General features: G+C 41.5%; 7 protein-coding genes across 7 annotated transcripts; 3 read left to right on the top strand and 4 right to left on the bottom strand.

Annotated features, from left to right (window-relative positions):
• Window positions 1–279: 279 nt before the first annotated feature.
• Window positions 280–4,526, top strand: LOC108606887 (poly(A) RNA polymerase, mitochondrial). The gene is made up of 3 exons (XM_017997413.1): window positions 280–502; window positions 555–1,437; window positions 3,388–4,526. Exons 1-3 carry the CDS (start codon window positions 379–381, stop codon window positions 4,268–4,270), a joined length of 1,890 nt encoding a protein of 629 aa, XP_017852902.1. The 5' UTR covers window positions 280–378; the 3' UTR covers window positions 4,271–4,526.
• Window positions 1,455–2,920, bottom strand: LOC108606890 (tetraspanin-2A). Its single transcript, XM_017997415.1, has 2 exons — window positions 2,807–2,920; window positions 1,455–2,393 (listed from the first exon to the last, which is right to left on the bottom strand). Exon 2 carries the CDS (start codon window positions 2,382–2,384, stop codon window positions 1,650–1,652), a length of 735 nt encoding a protein of 244 aa, XP_017852904.1. The 5' UTR covers window positions 2,385–2,393; window positions 2,807–2,920; the 3' UTR covers window positions 1,455–1,649.
• A 229-nt stretch (window positions 4,527–4,755) lies between the features above and the next one.
• LOC108606889 lies at window positions 4,756–6,115 on the bottom strand. Its single transcript, XM_017997414.2, has one exon. The coding sequence runs from the start codon at window positions 6,013–6,015 to the stop codon at window positions 4,876–4,878; it is 1,140 nt and encodes a 379-aa protein (XP_017852903.1). The 5' UTR covers window positions 6,016–6,115; the 3' UTR covers window positions 4,756–4,875.
• Window positions 6,116–6,385: 270 nt separating this feature from the next.
• Window positions 6,386–11,483, top strand: LOC108607031 (uncharacterized protein CG7065). The gene is made up of 3 exons (XM_017997621.1): window positions 6,386–6,723; window positions 7,048–9,123; window positions 9,967–11,483. The coding sequence occupies exons 2-3, from the start codon at window positions 7,059–7,061 to the stop codon at window positions 11,403–11,405; spliced, it is 3,504 nt and encodes a 1,167-aa protein (XP_017853110.1). The 5' UTR covers window positions 6,386–6,723; window positions 7,048–7,058; the 3' UTR covers window positions 11,406–11,483.
• Window positions 11,484–11,553: 70 nt separating this feature from the next.
• Window positions 11,554–13,135, bottom strand: LOC108605885 (frataxin homolog, mitochondrial). Its single transcript, XM_017995698.1, has 3 exons — window positions 13,099–13,135; window positions 12,553–12,863; window positions 11,554–12,489 (listed from the first exon to the last, which is right to left on the bottom strand). Exons 1-3 carry the CDS (start codon window positions 13,118–13,120, stop codon window positions 12,235–12,237), a joined length of 588 nt encoding a protein of 195 aa, XP_017851187.1. The 5' UTR covers window positions 13,121–13,135; the 3' UTR covers window positions 11,554–12,234.
• Window positions 13,136–13,237: 102 nt separating this feature from the next.
• Window positions 13,238–16,981, top strand: LOC108605768. Its single transcript, XM_017995571.1, has 5 exons — window positions 13,238–13,895; window positions 15,412–15,501; window positions 15,579–15,762; window positions 15,856–16,143; window positions 16,209–16,981. The coding sequence occupies exons 1-5, from the start codon at window positions 13,715–13,717 to the stop codon at window positions 16,330–16,332; spliced, it is 867 nt and encodes a 288-aa protein (XP_017851060.1). The 5' UTR covers window positions 13,238–13,714; the 3' UTR covers window positions 16,333–16,981.
• A 3,006-nt stretch (window positions 16,982–19,987) lies between these two features.
• Window positions 19,988–22,171, bottom strand: LOC108605770 (NECAP-like protein CG9132). Its single transcript, XM_017995574.1, has 4 exons — window positions 22,003–22,171; window positions 21,108–21,504; window positions 20,831–21,045; window positions 19,988–20,684 (listed from the first exon to the last, which is right to left on the bottom strand). Exons 1-4 carry the CDS (start codon window positions 22,083–22,085, stop codon window positions 20,633–20,635), a joined length of 747 nt encoding a protein of 248 aa, XP_017851063.1. The 5' UTR covers window positions 22,086–22,171; the 3' UTR covers window positions 19,988–20,632.
• Window positions 22,172–22,245: the final 74 nt, after the last annotated feature.

Here is a 22,245-nt window from a genome sequence, read left to right as displayed (position 1 = left end):
GTTTGATAAGAAAGTAGAATATAGAAATTTGAAATAAAACAGCCAGTGCACTTTTCGTTGCAGTTATCGATAAGCGATAGATTGTATTGCTCGTGTGAAAGCACTGTAAGATATATAAAGAATCGTATTTTGATTTTAAGGAATAATTATATGCCTGTTTTTATTGAAAAGTGGTTCTGTTTCAATGTTTTTTCATTAAATTTAATGGAAACACACTTATCGATGGTTTCGCAGCCCTCGCAGCTGCCAGCTGCTTATGCAGCCCTCTAACCTCAAAACTCAAAACACTAAAAACAACACAGCGCAGGTTAACAGTTTTTGCAAACAACTGCTGGTACATGAAGTTGTGATCGTGTCCAGGAGTCACAGCACGCCGCCATGAATACTTTAATGCGTCGAGCACAGCAGTTGCACCACTGCCACTGGCGCAAATATTGCATAAAACAATGCGCCACAGCGACTGCTGCCGCTGCCGGCACAGAAAGCACAGCTGGACTGCGAGGTGGGTAAGCAATCAAGAAAAGAAACAAACAATTTATTATGTGATGTTTTAGGTAATCTTAGCTATGAGGACTTCATTGGAGCGCGTCACCAACAGGCACAGCGCAGCATCGTGGTACAAGTGAGCTCGGAGAAGTCCTACGGTGAATTGTATAACTACTGCAGTCGCTTTGGGTGCATTGTGAACGCTCAACATTACTGCGTACGACATGAAGACGAGCTGCACTATATGTTGCTAGAGTTTGCCAGCGACAATGAAGCCACAGCAGCAATTAGTGCAAGTGCCTACAATACAGAGCTAAGCGCTGGAGCTGCAGCTGGAGGTGGAGGTGTGCCAGTGCGTTCGCCTTTCTTGTGGTTTCGCGCGGCAGCAGCGGGCGCTGGTAGGCGTGGTCAGCCAAAGTTGGCAACAAATATACAGCCAATGCCATTAAACGCTGTGGACGGCACACAGCCCTTAAGTCAGGAGCATTTAACGCTGATGCTGCGCGGCGCAGAGAGCATAGAGCAACAGCTGTTGCTGCTCTACGAACAAACGCGCCTCAACGATGTGGGTGTGCGGCTGCGGTTTTTGGCCGCGTTGCAAGTGCAACAGGCCATCTCCGGCATGTTTCCACATGCATTAGCGCAACCCTTTGGCTCCTCGGTGAATGGCTTTGGCAGAATGGGCTGTGATCTGGATCTAATACTGCGCTTTGATTCCGAGCCGCCAGTCAGCGACAGAAGTGAGCCGTCGCGGCTAGTCTACCACACCAAGGAGAACCTAAGCAATGGACGCTCGCAGACACAACGACAAATGGAATGCATTGGCGATATGTTGCAGCTGTTTCTGCCTGGTGTGTGCCATGTGCGGCGTATACTGCAAGCACGTGTGCCTATTATCAAGTACCACCATGAGCATCTAGATCTGGAGGTGGATCTTAGCATGAGCAACCTGTGAGTAAAACAAGCAATTGATTTTGTTTTTCTTTGGCCAAAGCTGGCTTTATTCAGTTAACTTATTGTTCGACATGAAGACTTAGTTACTATAGTAGCTTTATATATGTGTGTGTGTGTGTGTGTGTTGTATATATGTATTTTTTGTTTTATAACTTTTGCACTTTTGACGCTGGCGCTGACCTAACTAAGTGGGGCTAGTCTGTGCTAGCTTAACGCCTGTAGTTGCTGGCCTGCTCCTCCTCCTTCTTGACAGCTTGGACCAGCACAAAGCTCATAACGCCACAGATGACATTCAACATGGCCATGGTCATGGCCAGACCCACAATCCAAGAGGTCTTGGCCTCAAAGAACCAAGTTAGCTCATCCACGCAGCCGCTGAAGAAAGCATTGCCGCTCACCGTATCGCGGCAGCTGCTGGGCAAAGGCTGACGCAGATCCAAGTAATCCCATGGACCACTGGCGCCGCAGCAGCCAATATTCTCCTGTATCATGGTCAGCACATAGTTGGAGTATGTGTACTCCGAGGTGGACACAAATCTGCGCAACGAGATGTCCAACAGCGGCTGCAAGCTCGAATTTATGGTGCTGTACTGCAACAAAATGGCCGAGCCTGCCACAGTGGCAATGAAGCCAAAGATCTGCGTAAAAATGAACACAAAGAGCGCCAAAGTATTCTCCATCAAGGCGCTCAAGCAGCCCAGGAAGCTAACTGCCATCATAATGATGCTGATGCCAATGAGCACATAGACGCCAATGTAAAAGGATTGAGCCTCCAGTATGCGCAGCCAGTCATTGAAACCAGGCTCCGCACGCAGCCAGACGGTGAGCGCAAAGAGCGCCGTGGAGATCATCCAGGCGACAATGTTGAAGCAGAACACCGTATACTTAACGCAGCCAATTTGCTTCTCCAGCTGCTCTTCCGGAACGCCGTAGCCAATGCCCATCGCGAGAGCCTGCAAGAGGAGGTGGAGTAGCCATTAGTTGTAAACTGAGTCATGTACATTTCGTATTATTCATAGCATCGAAAGCCAACCCAACCCAATGAAAACTTGGCCTTATCGCGCATTGTGTTTAGCAAATAACGTTATCAAAGCGGGAGAGAGAGAGAGGGAGAGGGAGATATAGTTTGCTATTGCAACACTCAGTAGTAGTTGAAATAATTAATACACATGGTTTTCCAAATTCCTTGGAATTTATCTATTAGTTTACAGCACCTAGAGCTTTGTTAACTTATAGACAAATTTGTAATTTGTTTTTAACTAGCAGCAATCTCTTTCTGGTTCGGATTTACGCTTTTGCAACTCTGAATGTTTCACTTAAAAAAAAAGTATTTGCACTTTTGAAATAGTTATAAAAAGATGTTCACCTTTTGAGTTTAAAAACTTGTTAGGAATTGCACGCAACAACTTAAAAAAAAAGAATAGAGAGGAAGCAGCAACCGTAACTCCGTTTAGTTCGTTCGTTGAAATCGTTTTGTCTGCTTTACAAAAGCCCGCAATGCCAGCAACCTGACCAAAACTCACAGGTAGCGCCCTATACGATGACAACATCGGGCAGGGCGTAGAGCCTATGCTGGGCACAAGTGCGAGCGGGAGGGAGAGAACTGTTAGGATAAGATAAAGCTGATGCCAAAGCTTTTTTGCTGCTGATAAGATAAGATAAGAATGGTTGCCCCTATTGCCAAATGCCTTGTAAACTATTGCCCTCTCGCTTGCGCATTGGGAGCAGGTGAATCAGTTTTTTTTTTTTTGTTATGTCTGTTTATTGAAATGTTTGTTGTGATTCACAATGTCGTTGATAAGCCCTTAGTCCGAAATAAAACAAAAAATGCAACTCAGTATCCGGTATGTGGAGTTGGTCAGTTCTCTCTGCATGAATCACCTGATGGCTAGGATATGCTGCCAGCGTTTAAGCTCTTGCATCCATAACAATAAACTTTATTTTCAGCACTGGCTTCTACATGTCGGAGCTGTTGTATATGTTTGGTGAGCTGGATCCGCGCGTGCGACCCTTGACATTTAGCATACGCCGCTGGGCACAGCTTTGTGGCCTCACCAATCCATCGCCAGGACGTTGGATATCAAACTTCTCGTTGACCTGCCTGGTCATGTATTTCCTGCAGCAGCTGCGCCAGCCCATTCTGCCAGCCATTGGAGCGCTGGTAAAGGCGGCCAACACTGCAGACATACGCGTCACCGAGGATGGCATCAATTGCACCTTTGCCAGAGACATGGAACGCCTGAACTTTCGCAGCCGCAACACGAGCAGCCTCAGCGAGCTGCTGCTGCAGTTCTTCGAGTTTTACTCACAATTCGATTTCCATAATCGCGCCATATCGCTGAATGAGGCACGTGCGCTGGGCAAGCCAGATCACTCCGCCATGTATATTGTGAATCCGCTGGAGCAGCTGCTGAATGTCAGCAAAAATGTGAGCCTGGAGGAGTGCGAGCGTTTGCGCATTGAAGTGCGCAATGCTGCCTGGATGCTGGAATCCGAAGTGGAGAGTCCAGCGCTGGCCGAGAGTGAACGCTTGGAGCAGTCCTGGGGGCTGCTCAATCTATTCAAACATCCCGAGAAAGCCGTCATACGGCCCAACATGTTCTTCAAGCCGCGCATGGTCGAGGTCAGTGATCTCTTTGACAAATCCCAGGCCAACACGCCTCCCGCTCCTGCCATAAGCTACAAAAGCTCAACGGTGCGGCAGCAGGTGCAGACCATCAAGGCTGCCACGCGCAGCGAACTGAAGCAGCTGCGCGAATCCAGCTCCACAACATCTACAGCGACAGCTGCTGGCAGTGGAGGCTCCTCCAAGTCGAAGCGCAGCAGATGATAAACGCTGAAATGCCAGCGCCCCTCTTCCAACCCTTTTGTAGTTTGTGTATATAAATTAGTTAACCTAGCCTCTAACTCTCTGACCACTGAATTAGTTGTTAACTACAAATGTTGTTCATATCTGGCCAAGCTTTAACTAGCTGCCAGCTTAAGCGCTTGCAATTCGTATTTAAGTATGAATCATGTTAAGTATTGTAGCTGTTTTCTTATTTTAATTGAATAAATCACCAAAAATGTGCTTTACATAAAAATTATGTAAATTGAGTGTGCCAAACTTAAACTTAAAAGATAAGTTTGTTTGTGGTTTTGGATTAAATTTAATAAAACCTTTTAATATTTGTTTTCAGTCAAAAAGGTTGAAGTACATTGTCTTAAGCGCATTATTAATATTTTGTGTTGCTTAACAGAAACTTAAATTTTAAAATTTTGCTTAATTTTGGTGTGTTTGGCTATTGTCGTTTATGAATATATATATATATATATATATATATGTATATATATATCTGTTTAGTGCTTGCTTTGTACATTTTGTCACTTGAATTTAAATGTCTAGATCTAGGATTTGTGGCATTAGATGCCTAGGTTTGTCGTCAGTCTTGATTATTAGTTCTCTATGATGTGTGATTCTTTAGGATGCGGCGGCTGGCCATACATGAGCACCTTGGCACGCACGTTCTTGCAGCCAGAGTTGCGCACATCGCTGCTGTTGAGCATATCCTGTATATCCTGCTGTCTGAGCTCCAGTCCTTCGAGCAGCGATTCGTGTTGTATGCACCGCTCCAGATCCTTTAATTGAAAGCTGCGGTAGTTGACAACTGTTGTTTGTGGCAGCTGCTGCAGTGCCTCCAGCTGTTTGTTGTAATCTTCATCGGTTAACATGCGATTGAGATTGAATATATACAGAATAGTTAAATACTTGAGATCCGCATTAGTCTCCTCGGCATTTGATGCCACATCGTTGCGTGCATGTAGCCAGCGATTTATAGCTGCCACATACTCCATATCACACATAGCCATGTTATCTATAATGAGCAAATTGCGTCCACAATGCGCCAGACGTCCGAATGCAGATGTCAGCGTCTGGTAGCGCACCTCCTCGTCCAACAGATTAAAGTCATTCCAGGCTATCAGCTGCACATTCTCTTTCCAGGGATACTGCTCAGCCAGCACGCGCGCCGTCAGACTCTTTCCCACGCCGCTTGACCCCACCAGTGCTATGGTCTGCAAGGATGACTGATTGGCCAGCGCTTGTTGCAGATGCTGCAGCGCTGTATCCTGATTGAGCACATTGCCGCGTATATGGCCAAACATAATGCGCAACGGTATGCTGCGGTTACAGTAATTCAGATTATTATGCACTATGGCCTGATACTGACTGGAGTAACGTTGCATAAACTGAGATAAGGCGTCATTATTCTTATACAGAGCACAGCTTATGACCAGCACTAGGAGTAAGCTGACCAGCATATACAAATAGCTGCAATGTGCTTGTTGCTTTGGATTATTCCCCTTTTGTTGCAGATGCCACGCTTTGCTGTTAACTTTGTCCGTAGTAAAGAGACGTCGCACTCTGCGTCGACTCCAGTGACGCTGCAAATCTGTGCAGAGTTTCCAATTGTTGGGACCATTGCCAAGTTGTGTGGCCCGCCGTTTGAAAAATGCACGTTGCTTGGCGCGTTGACTGCGCGCATCAGCTGACAACAACTCGGCTGCCGGTGTCTTATCCGTGTCCGCAGTACCCATATTATTTTTATGCTACAGGTATGATTAAAATTTTTTGTTTAAAATACTAAAAGCGAACCAGCCGAGAGTGAGCTTCAATTTTTAATTTCAACTTGCTTTTGATATTTGTTCGACTGACAAATGAAACGTTATAATCTAAGCTTGTCAAAATGTGCGGCGGCAAACCGATTATAAGCTATTTTTGTATGTAGCCATCAAAAATATGATGAGAATGTAGCCAAATAATGAAAAATATGTACATTTCAATATAAATAGCAAGGAACTTTAATCGCAGCGCGATTCTAGCCAGAATTATCCGACATATCTATGCGGATAGCGCTAAAAACTAAGGCTAAATCTGACGAGAAAAAAGATAGTGTGGCAGCACCGTATCGATTGGGATAACACAACACGAGAAATAATACAAAATATAAGTTTGCTGCGTAATTTTATGCGTTTCTTTGGCATAAAAAGTAGTTTAACGCATGTGAAGTATATGTGACATTATGCACATATTGTAAGTGTGCTCATAAAGCAAGCAGAGCAGTAAGTAATTCTAACACAACAATTTTTCTCGTGACTTTGCAAGCGTATTGGTGAATTAACTCAAAAAGCACGCAGAAAACTTTTCTTATGCGTGCGTGTGTGTGTTATATGTAAATGTGTTTAGTGCAGTGAATGCGGTGAAGGAATCAATACAACAGGAGAGCAGCGAGAACGACACAGCAGGTAAAATTGCAAACTGCCAGGATCGTCATTAAGTAATGTGGAGATGTTGAAAATAACGTAGGGCCAATTTGCATTGCATGCCATACAGTTGTCAAACGTTCGGTGGCGTTATTGACGGCAGTTAAATGCAATAAATTCTATAAATGAAACTGTATGTTTTTTAATATGATTTATTATGGTATCGATACTCATACCAACGATAGTTTGACAGCTTTAGTGTGCCATACAAAATAGGAATAGCTAAAATTGTGAAAGCCTAGCCTCGCAGTTTGTTTAATATAATTTGTCTTTGAATTTTTGTAAAGCAAACGCTTCCATTTGCAGCTAACCAAAGGATGAGTTATCTGACTGGCGAGCCAGTGCCGCCAGGCTTTGAGGATGAAACCTCGCGTAGAGCGTTCATACAAGAAAAGTTTGAAACCTACCAGAACGCCCATTTAGTTGGCAATGAATACGTGGTGGAGCTGCATGAGAGTGGACAAAAGCAACCGGATTACTTTTGTGTGCTGTGCAACACCTGCAATGACAGCGGATCCATATTTACACACTGGACCTCCTTATCGCATCGCAGGAACTATTTTAAGTTGCATTTTCCAAAATGTCTGGAATCTGTGCGTGCCTCCAATCCAAATGAGATGGTTGCGTGTGGCAAGCTGGCACAATATGTGGACCAGCATCTTGGACGCAGTATGCTAGTGCTGGCCGTAGCTGGAGATGATTTTAGACGCTATCGAAATAATATATGCGCTCAAGTGCATAACAAGTTTCATTTTTCAGAGTTATCCGCGGTAGGGCTTATGAACCAAATATGTATGGGTCTAAATACTGGGGATCATGCGACCATAGCACTGGATGCCATATCCAGCGACGATGATGATGAGAATTTTGCACCTGTGCCACCCAAGAAGAAGCAACTGAGCGAGGAGAACCAGCAGCCAGGCTATCGTGCCATCAATCGCTCGCCACCAGGTGGCAGTGTAAACAAGCAGCTACCCACGCCCAAGGAGCTGTCCAAGCAGGCCATGCATATAGCTCAAGAGCAGTATAAGCTGGAGAAGTATCGTTGCTGCATGGAGCTGCAGCTGAAGCAGCTGCGTGATGAAACCGAGACGTATGAGACGAATCCTGAAAAGCATCCAGACTATTCCGAGGAATGGAAACAGTTTTGGAATCGCCGCTATAAACAGTTGCAGGAGGAAAAGAAATTCGATCCCAATAGCTATGATTACAAGCCGGAGTGGATTGCCTACTGGAAGGAGCGACGCGTCGAGCTATTCAACCTTGCCGCAATTAAGATACGCCAGGAGCTCAAGCAGAAGATGCAGGTGAACGATGATGATGAGGAGAATGCCAAGGAGTTGCTGGAACGCTATAAGATACGCGTGTCTAAGGAACCCAAAGCATCAACTTCTGCTGCAGCTGCCGCTGGCTCTGCTCCACCTGGACCTGGCAACGGTGCTAAAGCTGGCAGCTCAGCCGCAGCTTTGGCCACACGCCGCAAGGCCAACTATCGCAGCGGCAATAATCGCGGCTCGAAAATCGGAGCCTCCGGCAGCAATGCTGTCATTGACATAAGCGACGATGACGGCGTCGGTGAGCAGCTGCCGCCATCGAGTGCAGCGTCAGCATTGCGTCCCAGTCGTCGTCCACCTTATGGCGGACGTTCGCTTTCACGCTCAGCGTCGCTATCGCCATCGCCCAACAATAGGCAGCAGCACCAGATGCAGCGCGGCAACAGACGTCGCTCGCGCACTCGCTCGCCACGTCCACGTCGTCGCACGCGCTCACATTCCTCACGCTCCCGCTCGCCGCCCCAGCAGCGTCGCCTGTCACGCTCCCGTTCGCCCTTTGGTGCGCGTGGGCGTCGCGGACGCGATGATTATGCTGAGCGTGAACGCAGTAGTGAGTATTATCGTGAGCGTGAGCGCGAGCGCGACAGGGACAGGGATAGAGAGCGCGACAGAGAGAGCTATGCGCGCATGGAAACATTCCGTGTGATGGACTCGCGTGTTTATCCTGAATACAATCAGCGTGGCCAGCGCTCTAACTCACCCACTGGCACCAATGTCTCCAAGGATAACGAGCTGGTGGATGAGTCCGAGGGCCCTTTGACTGTTGTTAGCGTGCTGCGCATGCTGTCCGCTCTGGAGGATCAATTGGGTAGTCTAGGCCCCAAGGCTTTGAATTTACTTAGCAAAGCTTTGGCCATGGAAAAGATGAAACCAAATTCAGCTGATGATCTCTTGCTCATCGAGGATCACTGTGTCTTTCTCGAGACCACCAAGGAGAAGCTCAAGGGTATTCTAATTGCCGAAGTGCTTGATGATCCGCAAAAAGTGCGCGTTGTGAAAAAGTTAATCAGCAATATAGCCGCAGTCCTATTCCAGGCTGGGGAAAAAGGTAAGTTCCGCTCAGAAAATTCTTGTTGCTTATCTATTTTAGAGCTTGTAGATACTTTTAGTTATCTAGATGTGTGTGTGTGTGTGTAGCTTAAGTACAGTTAGAGGTAAGTATGTATAGAACCAGCTCCAGCTATTTCCCATGCTTTAAGTATTAAGAACGAGTGCGCGAAAATTATTTTAAACGTTATTTATTAATACCTTTCATAACTTTAAGCTGTATCTTTCGGGTTTACTTTCAAGTCGCGCCTTCAAAAATTAATATTCTGCCCTTAATACAGAATAATTTACTTCTTGGTCAGTTCTTGATTTGTGTAAAGGTTTAAATAGTTTTCCAGTTGCTTCACTACGTGCAGGGAATTTTTTTTTTTCTAAACTTGAGGTGAGTTTATTTGTTATTTCGCAAATGATGTATTATTAAATAAAAATACAGGAAAATTTTTAAATAAAAGATACAAATATCAAATTTGAATCTTGAACTTCGAATAAAAGAACTAATTTTTTGTTTAAATGAAATGCTTCACTTAGAATTAACAAAATTCCATAATCATTTTTAACATTTAACAATACTTATCATAAGGTCTGACTTTTCGCGTAAACTTTTTTTTTTACTGTGCACCCGACTACTTTCAACTTTAGCTTAGTTTCTAGTGCATTAAAAAGTGCAGCAACAATAAGTAAAAATTATTACGTTAAAAGTGAATTGTGCAACGACGCATTTCAGCTCGTCCCCCGCCCCCGCCAGGCAATAAGTATGCATTAATTTTAAGGCACACTTGAAACATATTTGATATGATCCATAATCAATTCATTAATGCGATTATATTGTTGCTATGCGCTTTAGGTGACAAGCTGTCAGCTACATCGATCATCAAACTCAACGACCTAATCCCGATTAAGAAGCAATATCAGTTGCCCTTCGAGCGTCACTTGGTGTCCACCAAGCTGGCCAATGCGCTGGTGCTCAGTGGCATCGATGACTTGAGCACAGAGGATATGAATCGATTGATACACTTTTTCGTGCTGATGGTGAAGACAAACAAATCGCGTCGTAGTGGCCTCACTTTTAATGAGATGTCCAGGATTTTAGACATAAATGCAGCATCAACATCAGCGTCAGCTGCAGCAAATTCGTCGTCGGCAGCTTCAACGATCGTAGCTGTGGCAGCAGCCGCCGCAGCGGCAGACGGCGGTGGTGATGGTTATGCTGACTTGGACATAGACATAGGCGAGCTGATGAAGGAGGTGGAGCACCAGCTGTCCCGGGATAAACCCGGGCAGGCTGCCAATTCAATTGTAAACGAAGGGGGCTCTGGCATGGAGTCGCTAACCGATTCAGATTTGCAAACGTTGATGCAGAACTTTAAGTTCTTATCCAGTGAGGAGCAACAACATCTCATTGGACATCTACGCAGACTGGAGAGCGCGGATCCGCCGCGTGTGGAACGTTTGCGTACATATGTGAACATACCCGAGATGAGCAGCGCGGGTGAATCCTGCAGCGAGTATTTGACCCGTATTGTATCCAACAGCACCAGCAGCAGCAGCAACAACAACTCACGCAATACCACACGTGGCAGCAATGCTAGTTGCGTCTCCGCAGTTGCCACGCGTCGCCAGAGTCCTGAGCAGTTGCAACAGCAGCAGTCGCAACAGTCATCACAACGTCGCTCTGGCAACTTTATACTGGACGATGATGATGACGATGATTACAACTTTGATGATCTCGTGCTGAAAGCCACCGATACGAATAACAAGAACACTCATAATATGCCACATGCTGCACCTATTCACGTTAATGCATCTAAAATCACTCTCCAGGACACTGAGAATATTATAGCTAATCTAATGGGCACGCTTACTAACAACCAGTCCCGCCCAATGCAGCAGCAACAACAACAGCAGCAGCAGCAGCAACAACTACAGCCACCGCAGCTACCACCCATGCGACATATGCAGCAGCAGCAACAACAACAACGCCAGCTGCGGCCCAAGCCGCCATCCGAGATGCAACAGCAGCATATACAGCCGGCTGCTTATGGTGGTTATGGTTATGCCACTGCTGGAGTCATGCAGCCCAGCGCCAACGCTCCCTACAACATGGGCAACTATAATAATTATAATCCGTCGCTCAACTATAATAGTCAGATGCATAACTGGCCCAACCCCAACTATATGCAACCCCAACAGCAACCACCACCACCTTCAATGCCAGCAACACAGCCACCACAACAGCAACCACAGTCCCACATGCACTACAACATGTACGCAGGACGTCAGTAATTAACTTTAAACAGAAAACAGCAACAATTACTATGTAAATTGATTAATAAACATACACATATATGTATCTCTATCTATCTCGTTGTCAAATCTAAAAATGTTTTTGTTATGGAATCTTAAATTTTAAAAATGTTTATCATATAAATGTCTAAGTAGTTATGTATGTATTTGCTTTGCTAAGCAAAATATAATCCTTAATAGTTATGCTAATGCATGCATGTTATGTTTAACTAAACTAAACTTAAGGCCTTAGTTGTTGAAGTAACAACAAAAAAACGGCAATAATTCTTATTTGTTGTTGGAAAAGCAAAGATTATAATTTTTTTCAGGCGTATAACAAAACACGATATTGATTTCATTAACAAGAACACATAATTAACTAACCCATAACATAAATAATTAAATTGTTTATCAGTAGAAAATATACAAGTAATCCATAACTATACAGGTAGAACTTAAAAAATGAAGTAAAAACATTGCCGGGAATCATATCATATTATATTGTGAAACCCAAACTATTATAATCCAAAACAAAAAATAAATTTCAACTTAAAATAACGACATTGAAACCTTTCAGCTAACAAAACTAAACTAGCATGGCTTAAAGCTCATAAAAATTAATATAATGCACAATTTACAAACATTGGAACCTTACGCGCGTGTTAAATAACTATGTATATAGTACATATGTATATACTTATTAAAAATTCAGATTTTCGAAAATATTTGTTTTTGGTTATATTTTGAATGATCGTTTTCTTTGCTGTTCTTGGTTATGACACCAACTAAATAAAACATAAGCTAAAGCACAAACAAATTTTCTTTAACTTCAATAGGGCAACTGCTTAAAATTAACAGTCTGGTTTTTTAGGATGTTGCCAATCTCCAGCTGGAGCAGTTCATGTAAGGATTCGCCGCTATGCTTATAAATCCATTTGCCATTGTTATCTCCTGAACTGGTCACAAAATCAAAACGCTTGGGACCGCTGCTCGGTGAGCTTAGCCAGATTTGTTTATTGGGCGTCTGGCGATTAATAACATAAGTGCCATGTGCGCTGCCCAGTTTAATAGTCAAGACGCCATCCTGTAAGCAAACAAATACAACTTAAAATAAATTATATATTAAAACTAGCGCATTTGAACTTACGCCATAGGCTACATCGCTGCCGGGTAGATCATTGGTCTGCTCCATTAGCTCATCAAAATAATCGCTTAGCGCATCCAATGTTTCTGCACAGACACGTTCATATGTTGCATTGTCCAGGCTGCAGTCCGTTTCAGCCTGACTGCTGTAAGCTTTGGTTGTTTGTTCTGTATGCACTTTGGGTATATTTATTCCTGTTGTTGTTTCGGCATGCCAAAATGGTGTGCCAAATTGTTTATAGTTGCGTATATATTTGCTGGTCATAAAGATACCTGATGCACGTAATAAGCGAGGAGCGGTAAACATTTTGTAACCTGCAACACAGAACTGTTTACTTTATTTATGCTTTGCTAGCGTTGCCAACTGAGATAATTGTAGCGTTGCCAACTTTCAGTTAACTTAGGCAAAATTTATATAAACATGTGCAAAAACTTGTTAAAAAAGTTGGCAGATATGTAGATACTATGATCTTAGGCCACCAAAAGCGTGGCCAACAATTCGTTAATGAAAATGCACTATTTAATTATTTGATTACGACTAGTTGCATACCTTGTTCAATTGAACGGTTCATTTGAACTAGTTGCTGAGCACTAACGCATATTTACACACATCGCTAGATTAGTTCATTTTTTGTGGTGGTTTACAAACCAAATGTGCTGTGCTTTTATTATAATAAATTTAATACGCAAACGAAATTGAATCTTTTACAATTAGTATATGCCTCAATTGCAACTGTTTTTTTTGTAAAATTTGTGTAACACCGTGTGCCGTAACGCACACAGCTTAAGGAACTTTATATACAAAGACTCACACACGCATGCAAAGCGTGTGTAGCTGTATTAGTGTGAGTGCCCAGTGTCAGTGCGTGCTCTGCTGCTGCTGTCGTCGTCGTTGCCGTTGAAAAGAGGAAGCAGCAAAATCAGGCAAAGAATACGAATTGTAAAAGGAGCAAAGGGCCAAGAAGAAGAAGAATTAGAAGCTGTAGAGCGAGAGCAGCAGTGGCAGTTGCCGGAGTGCAGCAGCAGCAGCAACGCTGCTTTAAATAAATACAGAGTTTGAGACATATTTGTTATAAATAATAACAGTAATAGCCAAAGCGTACGTGAAGCAGCAACAAAAGGTGTTGCCCCAACGCACACACATTCAAAAACACAGAGAATAAAAAATGCAGCAACAACAGGAATCGGGAAGCGAGGAAAGCTGGCTGGAGGAGCAGTGTCATCGAGAAGTCAATGGTCAGCACGAGGAATGTGAACGTGAATACGTGCGTCAGCGTGACAATAACTTAAGCACTGTCTGGGGCGCATTCCAGGATTCGGCAACAGCCGTAGCACAGCTCTATCGTGGTAAGTTTCCATATACTCACACCCCCTCTATTCCCCCACGCCCCTCGCTCATTTACAGCATAACTGCATTCATATACATAACTATAACATTTGTTTATGCATGTGTGTGTGTGTGTATTTCATGCACATACATATGTATTATGTGTGTGTGGCTGTGTGCTTAAAAATAGTTCGGGTGGTATTATTTGCGGCCGTGCTGCGCTCTTCAACAACAACAACAACAGTTGGAGTAGCAACAACAAAAGTTCAATCCAACAGGCCCGGCTTTAAAGCTCAATGCATGTGTGTGTGTGTGTGCGTGTGTGAAAGCTCAATAACAGACATTACTCTCTCTTTCGTTGTTCTATTCTTTTTCCCTTGCAATCTACGCATTATCAAAGCAAAAGGGCTTGGGCTAATGCAATAGAGTATTTATAATATTCCCCCAATGCATGCTCCCTCTCCCTAATGCCATCTCTGTCGTGCGTCAGCAAATAGTGTGAGAGAGAGCGAGGGAGAGTGAAAGGAACTGCGCCTTGGAAAGATGGATGATGGCGCAGTAGCGTCCTTAAAGACTTAAAGCAAAAATATTTGTATAAAATTGATGCATGTGTGTAGGTTGATGTCAGTTATACACAAACAATGACAACAATTTACAACAGCTGTTGTACTCAGAGAACGGGCTCTCTCTCTCTCTATCTTTCTGTGGCTCTCTTGTTGTTGGTACACAAAATGCTCCCGAATATATATGTACATGTTAAATGTATATTCCCTGTGCTCCTTGACTGATGTAGCGCATTATTTTTATTGCAATTTTGTATTTTGCTTTTCGGGGTTTGTTGTTGCCATTTCACTTGCACTCATATGATTTGTGCCTATCGCTATCGTGCACATTTTCCACATTGTCATTATTGTTTTTCTCTTGTATGCTGCTTTTACTGTTTGATGTCGTTGTTCGGGTCGATAGCGGTCCTTTATGTTGGCTGGCCTCCCTCTCTATCACTCTCTCTCTTTCTCTCTCTCTATTTTTCGCTCTCTGCCTGTGCACTGCTGCTGCTGCTGCAGCTGCAGGTGTTGTCTAGGCACAGCGCGTGTGTAAGAGCGAGATGCACAATTCTGAAGGCGCAAGAGAGCGCCCCAGAGTTTAAATGATCTTCAATGGCGGCCGCCTCTGCTTAAAACAAACTGCGTTTTTATTTCCTTTTGTTTCTAAATTTTTTTTTGTCATGCTCTTCGTCATATCCGTCGCATCCGTACATTAAGTAAAAATAAAAATGAACAAACAAACGCGTTGTTGCGCTTGTGTATGCCTTAAATAATACAAATTAATAAAAATCAATGTATATCTTATCTATGCCACATAATTTAATAGTCTTTTGAAAATATGTACAGGCTTGAGCTTTAAATCTTTGTAAAGTTTAAAATTAAATTAACAAATTGATACAAGTGAAATGTTAACATCAGTTTTTCAACTAAACTTTTAGCTACTAATTAATGTTTGATAGTTTTTTAATGCATTTTGTTATTATTTCTGCAGAGCGCTCATCCAACAGCTATGCTTCGGAGACGGGAGCACTTTGGTTGCCTTTTCAGACTGCAGCGGGAACAGTGACAACGCTTTACAAAGGTGAGAGTCAAGTGCTTAGTTTAAACATTATCCAAGCATGCTCAACACTCTCTCTCTCTCTTCCTATGTCTATATAGAATCATGTGATGGTCTCAAACGCACCAGCGATGCTGCCATACAATGCGGCTACCAAAGACGCACCCGCGAGTTGGCGGATTGGGCGCGTAGCAAAAAACGTCGTATGATTAGACGTGAGGATCTGCTTGCTTATCTGGCTGGAAAGCCACTGCCTACGCAATCGAATCCACATGCCAATCGTCGGTGAGTCTAAATATTGTATGCAGGGAGCAGTAAACGAAACTAAACATGGCTTTGTCTATCCCTCTCTCTCTCTCTCTCTCTCTCGCTATGCAGTTCGCCCAAACCGGAGCATCATCAGCATGGCGGCGGCGGTGGCGGCAACGCTCATCATCATCATCACCATCATCATCATCACCAAGCAAACATTGGTGGCAATAATGTAACTAACGCAACTCTTGGCTTTGCCAGCAATGGACTGAGCCTTATGCCGCCCAACTCAGCTGGCGCACAAGCAACGCATTTGCTCAACAGCGGCAACGGTCAAGCGTCAGCAATGGGCGCCACAGGCGGCATAGGCGATGATTTGCACACTTTCAAGGAGGCCTTGGTGTTGCGCCCGCGGTAAGTTGATAAACTTTAACAGCTTTTCATTGGTTTTTATACTATTTCTAAATATTTTTGTGTAGTGGACCGGAACTATTTGCATTTGTTGCTAATGAAATAGCGCGTCATTGCAAGCGTCCCGGCAGTCCCATCGATGATAAAATGGATATATGTCACTATAGCAGTAAACGTCAACGCTTTATGTAAATCCCCAATAACCAACAGCTGCCAATTCAGGGTTCATCTATATACAAATAGTTTTTTTTTTGCTCTAACTATATATGTAAACAATTTTTTATATAGTCAAAAGTGAGAAAGAAGAGCGCAAGCTTTGCTTGTATGTGTGCACCCTGTCTGACACATACACACACACACACACATACAGATACAGACACAGACACACACATACAGATATATATTGCACACCGAAAGCAGTTTAAGATATTTTTAATTAGTTACTAAGCCCTAGATAGCTTTGTTGAAAGTTATCAAGTCAAGTTGTGGTTAAACGTAGCAAATACTTATTATATACATGCGTATATATATAAATATATACATTTTTTTTTTTATAAACTATGTTGAAACCACCAGAAAAGGAAAGCTAAAACAACACTGTTATACACATTCAGCCCCTCCCTTCCCACTCCCTATCTTCCATTTACAAAAGCGAAAAGAATCCTTTTTTTTTTTAATTTAGGCAGCAAATTTACATAATCTTGATTGTAAAATATTGAACAAAATATAAATTTTTGTAGAAAAGTTGGTTGTACATAATGATACAAAATATACATGCATGTAACCAACTGATGTAACTTATTAATTGTTTAAGCAATTCATATAGCACGTCATGCTTCCTATCAACAATAATACATATATATATATATATTTATGTAAATATGTATTATTCCCAAATCAACCTAAATGAAAAAAGAAAACAGTAAAAATTTAATGTCTGGGTAATTTAAAGAACTAAATTAAAACTATCGCATTTGTAGCTAGCTATTTATTCATATAGAATCTATGTATGTATATGTATATGATTAGCATAAAAGATGATCTAGAACGAAAACCCAACAATAAATAACAAACATGAAAATAAGTGGAATAATTATGTGTATTAAAGCAGATGTCCTATGAAATACTGAGTTGTAATTAAATAAATAATAAATGTATCAGCTAATGGATAAATTAAACAATTACTTATAAACCATTAGCAAAGCAAGCAATGAAAACAAAACGAATACATAAAAAAAAACGTAAATAACTATACAACTTCTGGTAAAGAAACACTATAAGTTAAATCAAAAAAAAAAAAAACAAAAACACAAAAATGAAAATTCACAAGAAAAATAAATTACCACGTTTAGTATTATTAAAAACGTACGTCATGGTTTGTATTATATTTTATAATAAAGTATTGTCACACATTGTTAAATTAATATCAAAATGTAAAAGGACGAAAGTCAACCCGGGAGCCGTATATTCCACATTATTAATCAGATGACATTATCGACCAAGTGCACTTCAGGAATATACAAAATAGCATAAAACATTCTAATCGGACATCCTTTCGCTAGCAAATGTGTTGATGTTTGTTGTTTAAGTCTTTTCTGTTTACATTTTGTATGGATAAATATCATAGTTTTTTAGCTCCTGCTCCTCCGTTATCCTTCCGATCTAAAAAGGACATACATTTTCGAGCTCCTGGGCATCGAATCTATCAAACTGCATACCAGGATATGTAGGATTGCACAAAAAAATTTTCTGAAAAAATTTGCAGGGGGTTGGTCGCAAAATGTGGCCCAAAAAACAAAAATGTCCTTTTTCTACTGGAAATGTATAAGACTACAAGGATGTCTTTTTTGGTGTCCGGGTAGTGCTTCCTAAGAGATCTTAGAATATATTACTCAACGGACGAAAGTCCTTACAGGAGCCGAGAAAACCAGCTTTTTCCATATACAGAAAAACGCGTATATCTCCCGAATCCTTGCCAGGAATCAGGGACGAAATTGATGCCAAGTCGATTCATTTTAAAAGGACTATCAGCTGGGTGAAGGACATTATATAAAGTCCTTGTAGTTCCGGAGAAAACAAGCATTTTGTGTTCTTTGGGCCACTTTCCTCGCGCCCTGGGGCGAAAATTTTCTAAGTTGATGGACATTTAGATGACCCCATACTTTTTTGATGCAGATCAGTAAAGTTTCGTCCTGTGAGTCCCGGGAACCAAGAATTTTGGAAATGCGGCCTGATCCTGCCGAGATATGGCCAATTTTCTGTTGAGGATTGTGGGTGCTTGGCAGCCCTTTGTGGTATGCAACACTTTTTGCAAAACTTTCCCGATGCTTAAAAATGTTGCATACTTTTAGATGAACAATTAGCGGAGACAACAACCAAACCAAACACGCGCAACCCCCTAGAGAAAAGTAGCCATATCTCAGCAGGATCAGGTCGCTTTTCAAACATTTTTGGTTTACGGCACTCACAGGACGAGACTCTATCGATTGACATCAAAAAAATATGGGGTCATCTAATTGTCCATTAACTTAGAAAATTTTCGCCCCAGGGCGCGAGGAAAGTGGCCAAAGAACACAAAATGCTTGTTTTCTCCGGAACTACAAGGACTTATCCGGATGTCCTTCACCCAGCTGATAGTCCTTTTCAAAAAGGAATCGTTTGGGCATCGATTTCGTCCTGATCCTGGCAAGGATTCGGGAGATATACGCCGTTTTTCTGTATATGGAAAAAAGCTGGTTTTACTCCGGCTCCTGTAAGGACTTTCGTCCTTTGAATGGTATATTCTGAAAGCTCTCAAGAAGCACTATCTGGACACCAAAAGACATCCTTGTAGTCCTTACAGTTTCCGAGGAAAAGGAATTTTTGTGTTTTTGGCCGGCCACATTTTGCGACCAACCCCCTGCAAATTTTTTCAGAAAATTTTTTTGTGCAATCCTACATATCCTGGTATGCAGTTTGATAGATTCGATGCCCAGGAGCTCGAAAATGTATGTCCTTTTTGGATCGGAAGGATAACGGAGGAGCAGGAGCTAAAAAACTATGATATTTATCCATACAAAATGTAAACAGAAAAGACTTAAACAACAAACTTCAACGCGTTGCTATTCATTGCTAATTTTCATTTATTTTAATATACATTAATATTAAATTTTGTATTATTTTGTATAACCGCACAGCTGGCAATTAATTACATACATATACTTATGTAAATCGAAAAAATAAACAATTAGCTAATAATAAAAAAAAAAGTGTAAAAGAATTGTAATAGCCGCTGATGTTTCATTTGCTTGGCTGTGGAACAGGACAATTCTTTGTTAGACGGAACTGAATGTGATTGTGTGCCAGTTGCAGCTATAAACATTAGTAAACAATAAGAAATTTAAGTCAATAGCAACTACATAAACATTCATATTTATATATTGATTTTTTTGTTTTCTTTTTTCTTTGTATGTATTTAACAACAGGCAACAAAATGGAGCACAGCAACTGTTTTGGAAATGCTGCGCAACAAAACATAGTTTTCTTTTTAGTTTTAGTTTAGAATTACATATATATCGTTCTTAAATGTTTTTAATTTGTTGTTTATAGTTTGTCAACGCTTTAATAAAGAACTGGAAATGCGCAACAAATGTTTATTAAAATTAAAAAATATTTAAATTAATATTATTTAAATTACATATAGCATTCATGAGCATTTCCAGCAAAACAGAAAGTATTTTAATATTTTTCTTTTCAGCTGTTTATAAGTATTATTTTGTTTTCATTTTCATTAAGGTTTATATATATGTATATTTATATATAATTCATTTGATTTACTTAATTGCTATGCATGTTTGTGTTTGTGTGTGTGTGTAGGTGTGTGTATGTGAGTGTGTGTAGAGCAAATAAACAAAATTATATTATTATCAAATTGATTTTAAAGCCGTCTTGCATAACCATAATATAACGATAACGATATTTTCTTTTTTGAATACTAATTATAATGCCTTGTCCTAGTCGGAATGTTAATTTTTTCCATTTTTCTTTTAAGTTTAGTTAAATGTATATCAAACTCTATTAAAACATTGCTAGTTATAATACTCTTGATCAGCCAAAGAATAAACTAATGCACAAAATTTATAAATTTCAACTTTAACAGTGACGACGGTCTCGATTTATAGTATAAGTGTGTTGGTCATTATTTTTTCATTGAGATATTTATGCGTGTGTGTTTTTGTGTATGTGTGTGTGTGTGTGTGTGTGTGTGTGTAAAGAGGAAAATAAAATACATTAAAGAGCCCTAAGACCTAGACGCCGAGAGGGCAACACAGCAAAACTAAATTTCAAACAGACAATAAACTTTGAGAGTTCATATAACTAAGCTTAGCTTTATGTTCTCCCAGGGCTTGTGATGAATCTCGTTAAGCTCAGCGCTGCTGCAGCGCGCTCTCAACGCGCGTCAGGCCTAACAGAGGATAAGTGCGTGACATTTAAATGTGGCGCCGCTGCTAGCCTAAAACTGCACCCAATTGGCATTTGCTGTGTTCTGTTGTCCTTGGTTGCCGCTGCAAATGGAAAGAAAAAGCGAAAGTAAGCAAGGGTCAAACAGCTGAATGCTTTAATTACTATAAATTGTTTATGTACGAACGATAAACCATCAAACTAATAGTTCATAAAGGATTGAACTATTAAAAAAAGCTAAAATGCTTACCCAGCTGATGCATAATCGGTCCACTCAGTTCCAGCGCCCGCAGCTTGTGGAGCTCTGTGCGCTGGCGAGGAGCCTGGACTTTGTCGCACTGACGATGGCGACACAGCGGCCGGTGGTGGTGCAATCTTGCCTAAGCCACCTGGTGGTGGTGGTAGCACTCCACCAGAGGTTTTACCCTTGCCGGTGCGTGAGCTGCCTTCGGAGCCATCTTTTTTCTGTGTAGGAAACGAAATAATACTTTAATTTTATGCATAAACAGATGACGCTTCTTTCTTACCGTTATGCGCATATTGATTTTAATGGTTTCACCTTCTTTGAAGCCCAAATCCAACTCCTGCTTGGGCTCAGTTTTCTCTTTTTCAATTATTTCCTGATTTTTCACCCATTTAAAGTGATCCTGTAACGCGACATTTAAATCAAACGAATCGGAACGATCACCAAAGCCCAGGCCCAAAAATGCCGAACGTCCATTGTCATCCTGTACACGTATCACGAAATATCGTGAGCTATCGGATACGGCCTCAATGGCCACGCCGGGATATGTATCGATGGGGCAATTGGCAAACAGTGCGCCGCTCGTCTTGTCCTCCAATTTCAAAATGCAAGCCGTGCCCTTGGCCACCAGACGCATGCGGCCCGTCCATGTGGGCTCTTTTAGATTCCAATCGGCCGCTCTGCAACAAATTGATAAACATTGTTTTTAGGCCACATCAACATGAACATACTACTTATGCATGTATGTACATACATGTCTATGTGTGTGTGCGAGTGAATGTGTTCGGCCAAGCGAAAACAAAGAAAGTGCGCAAAGCGCAGCAACAAAAACAAATTACACTTTTGCTAAAAGCACAAATACACACACGCAACACTTTTACATTTGCAAGTGAAATATATAGCAATTAAAAAAAAAACTGTAGAGAAAATACATAAAAAAAAATCAATTGAGCTTGAACTTCAAAACAGAACAACAACAAATCTAGTCTTTTTTACTTTATTTAACCTTGGCTGGTAACATTAAGTCTTTTGAGCATCACCAATGCATTTCTTATACACACATACACACATGCACTTGCTATGTGGGGGCGTCTTTGCCTGGGTGTCACGACTAGACAAAAATTTGTGTTGTTTTTTTTTTACCGTTTTTGCCACTTTTTTATCAGCAATGAACTCACCTGTATCCTCTATTACTTGCGCGTGGCGGTATTTTGTATATAAATACCTCAGGCTTGACAATCAACACACTCTCATATTCCATGTTATCTGAAACGCTTGCAATTGTTTTTGTTATCTTCTTAAAAAAAACTTCGTTTACAACTTTAAGCTTAGACTTGTGTGTGTGTGTGTGTGTATGTTTGTACAACCTATCGTATATCATACCATGACACAACGTTATTGATAAAATCGAGCCGAATTTA

This window comes from Drosophila busckii, chromosome X (genome assembly GCF_011750605.1).
Source record: "Drosophila busckii strain San Diego stock center, stock number 13000-0081.31 chromosome X, ASM1175060v1, whole genome shotgun sequence".
NCBI classification, from domain to species: Eukaryota; Metazoa; Arthropoda; class Insecta; order Diptera; family Drosophilidae; genus Drosophila; species Drosophila busckii.
The sequence above is the reverse complement of the archived record's forward strand: the minus strand, read 5'-3'. Positions and strand labels throughout refer to the sequence as shown.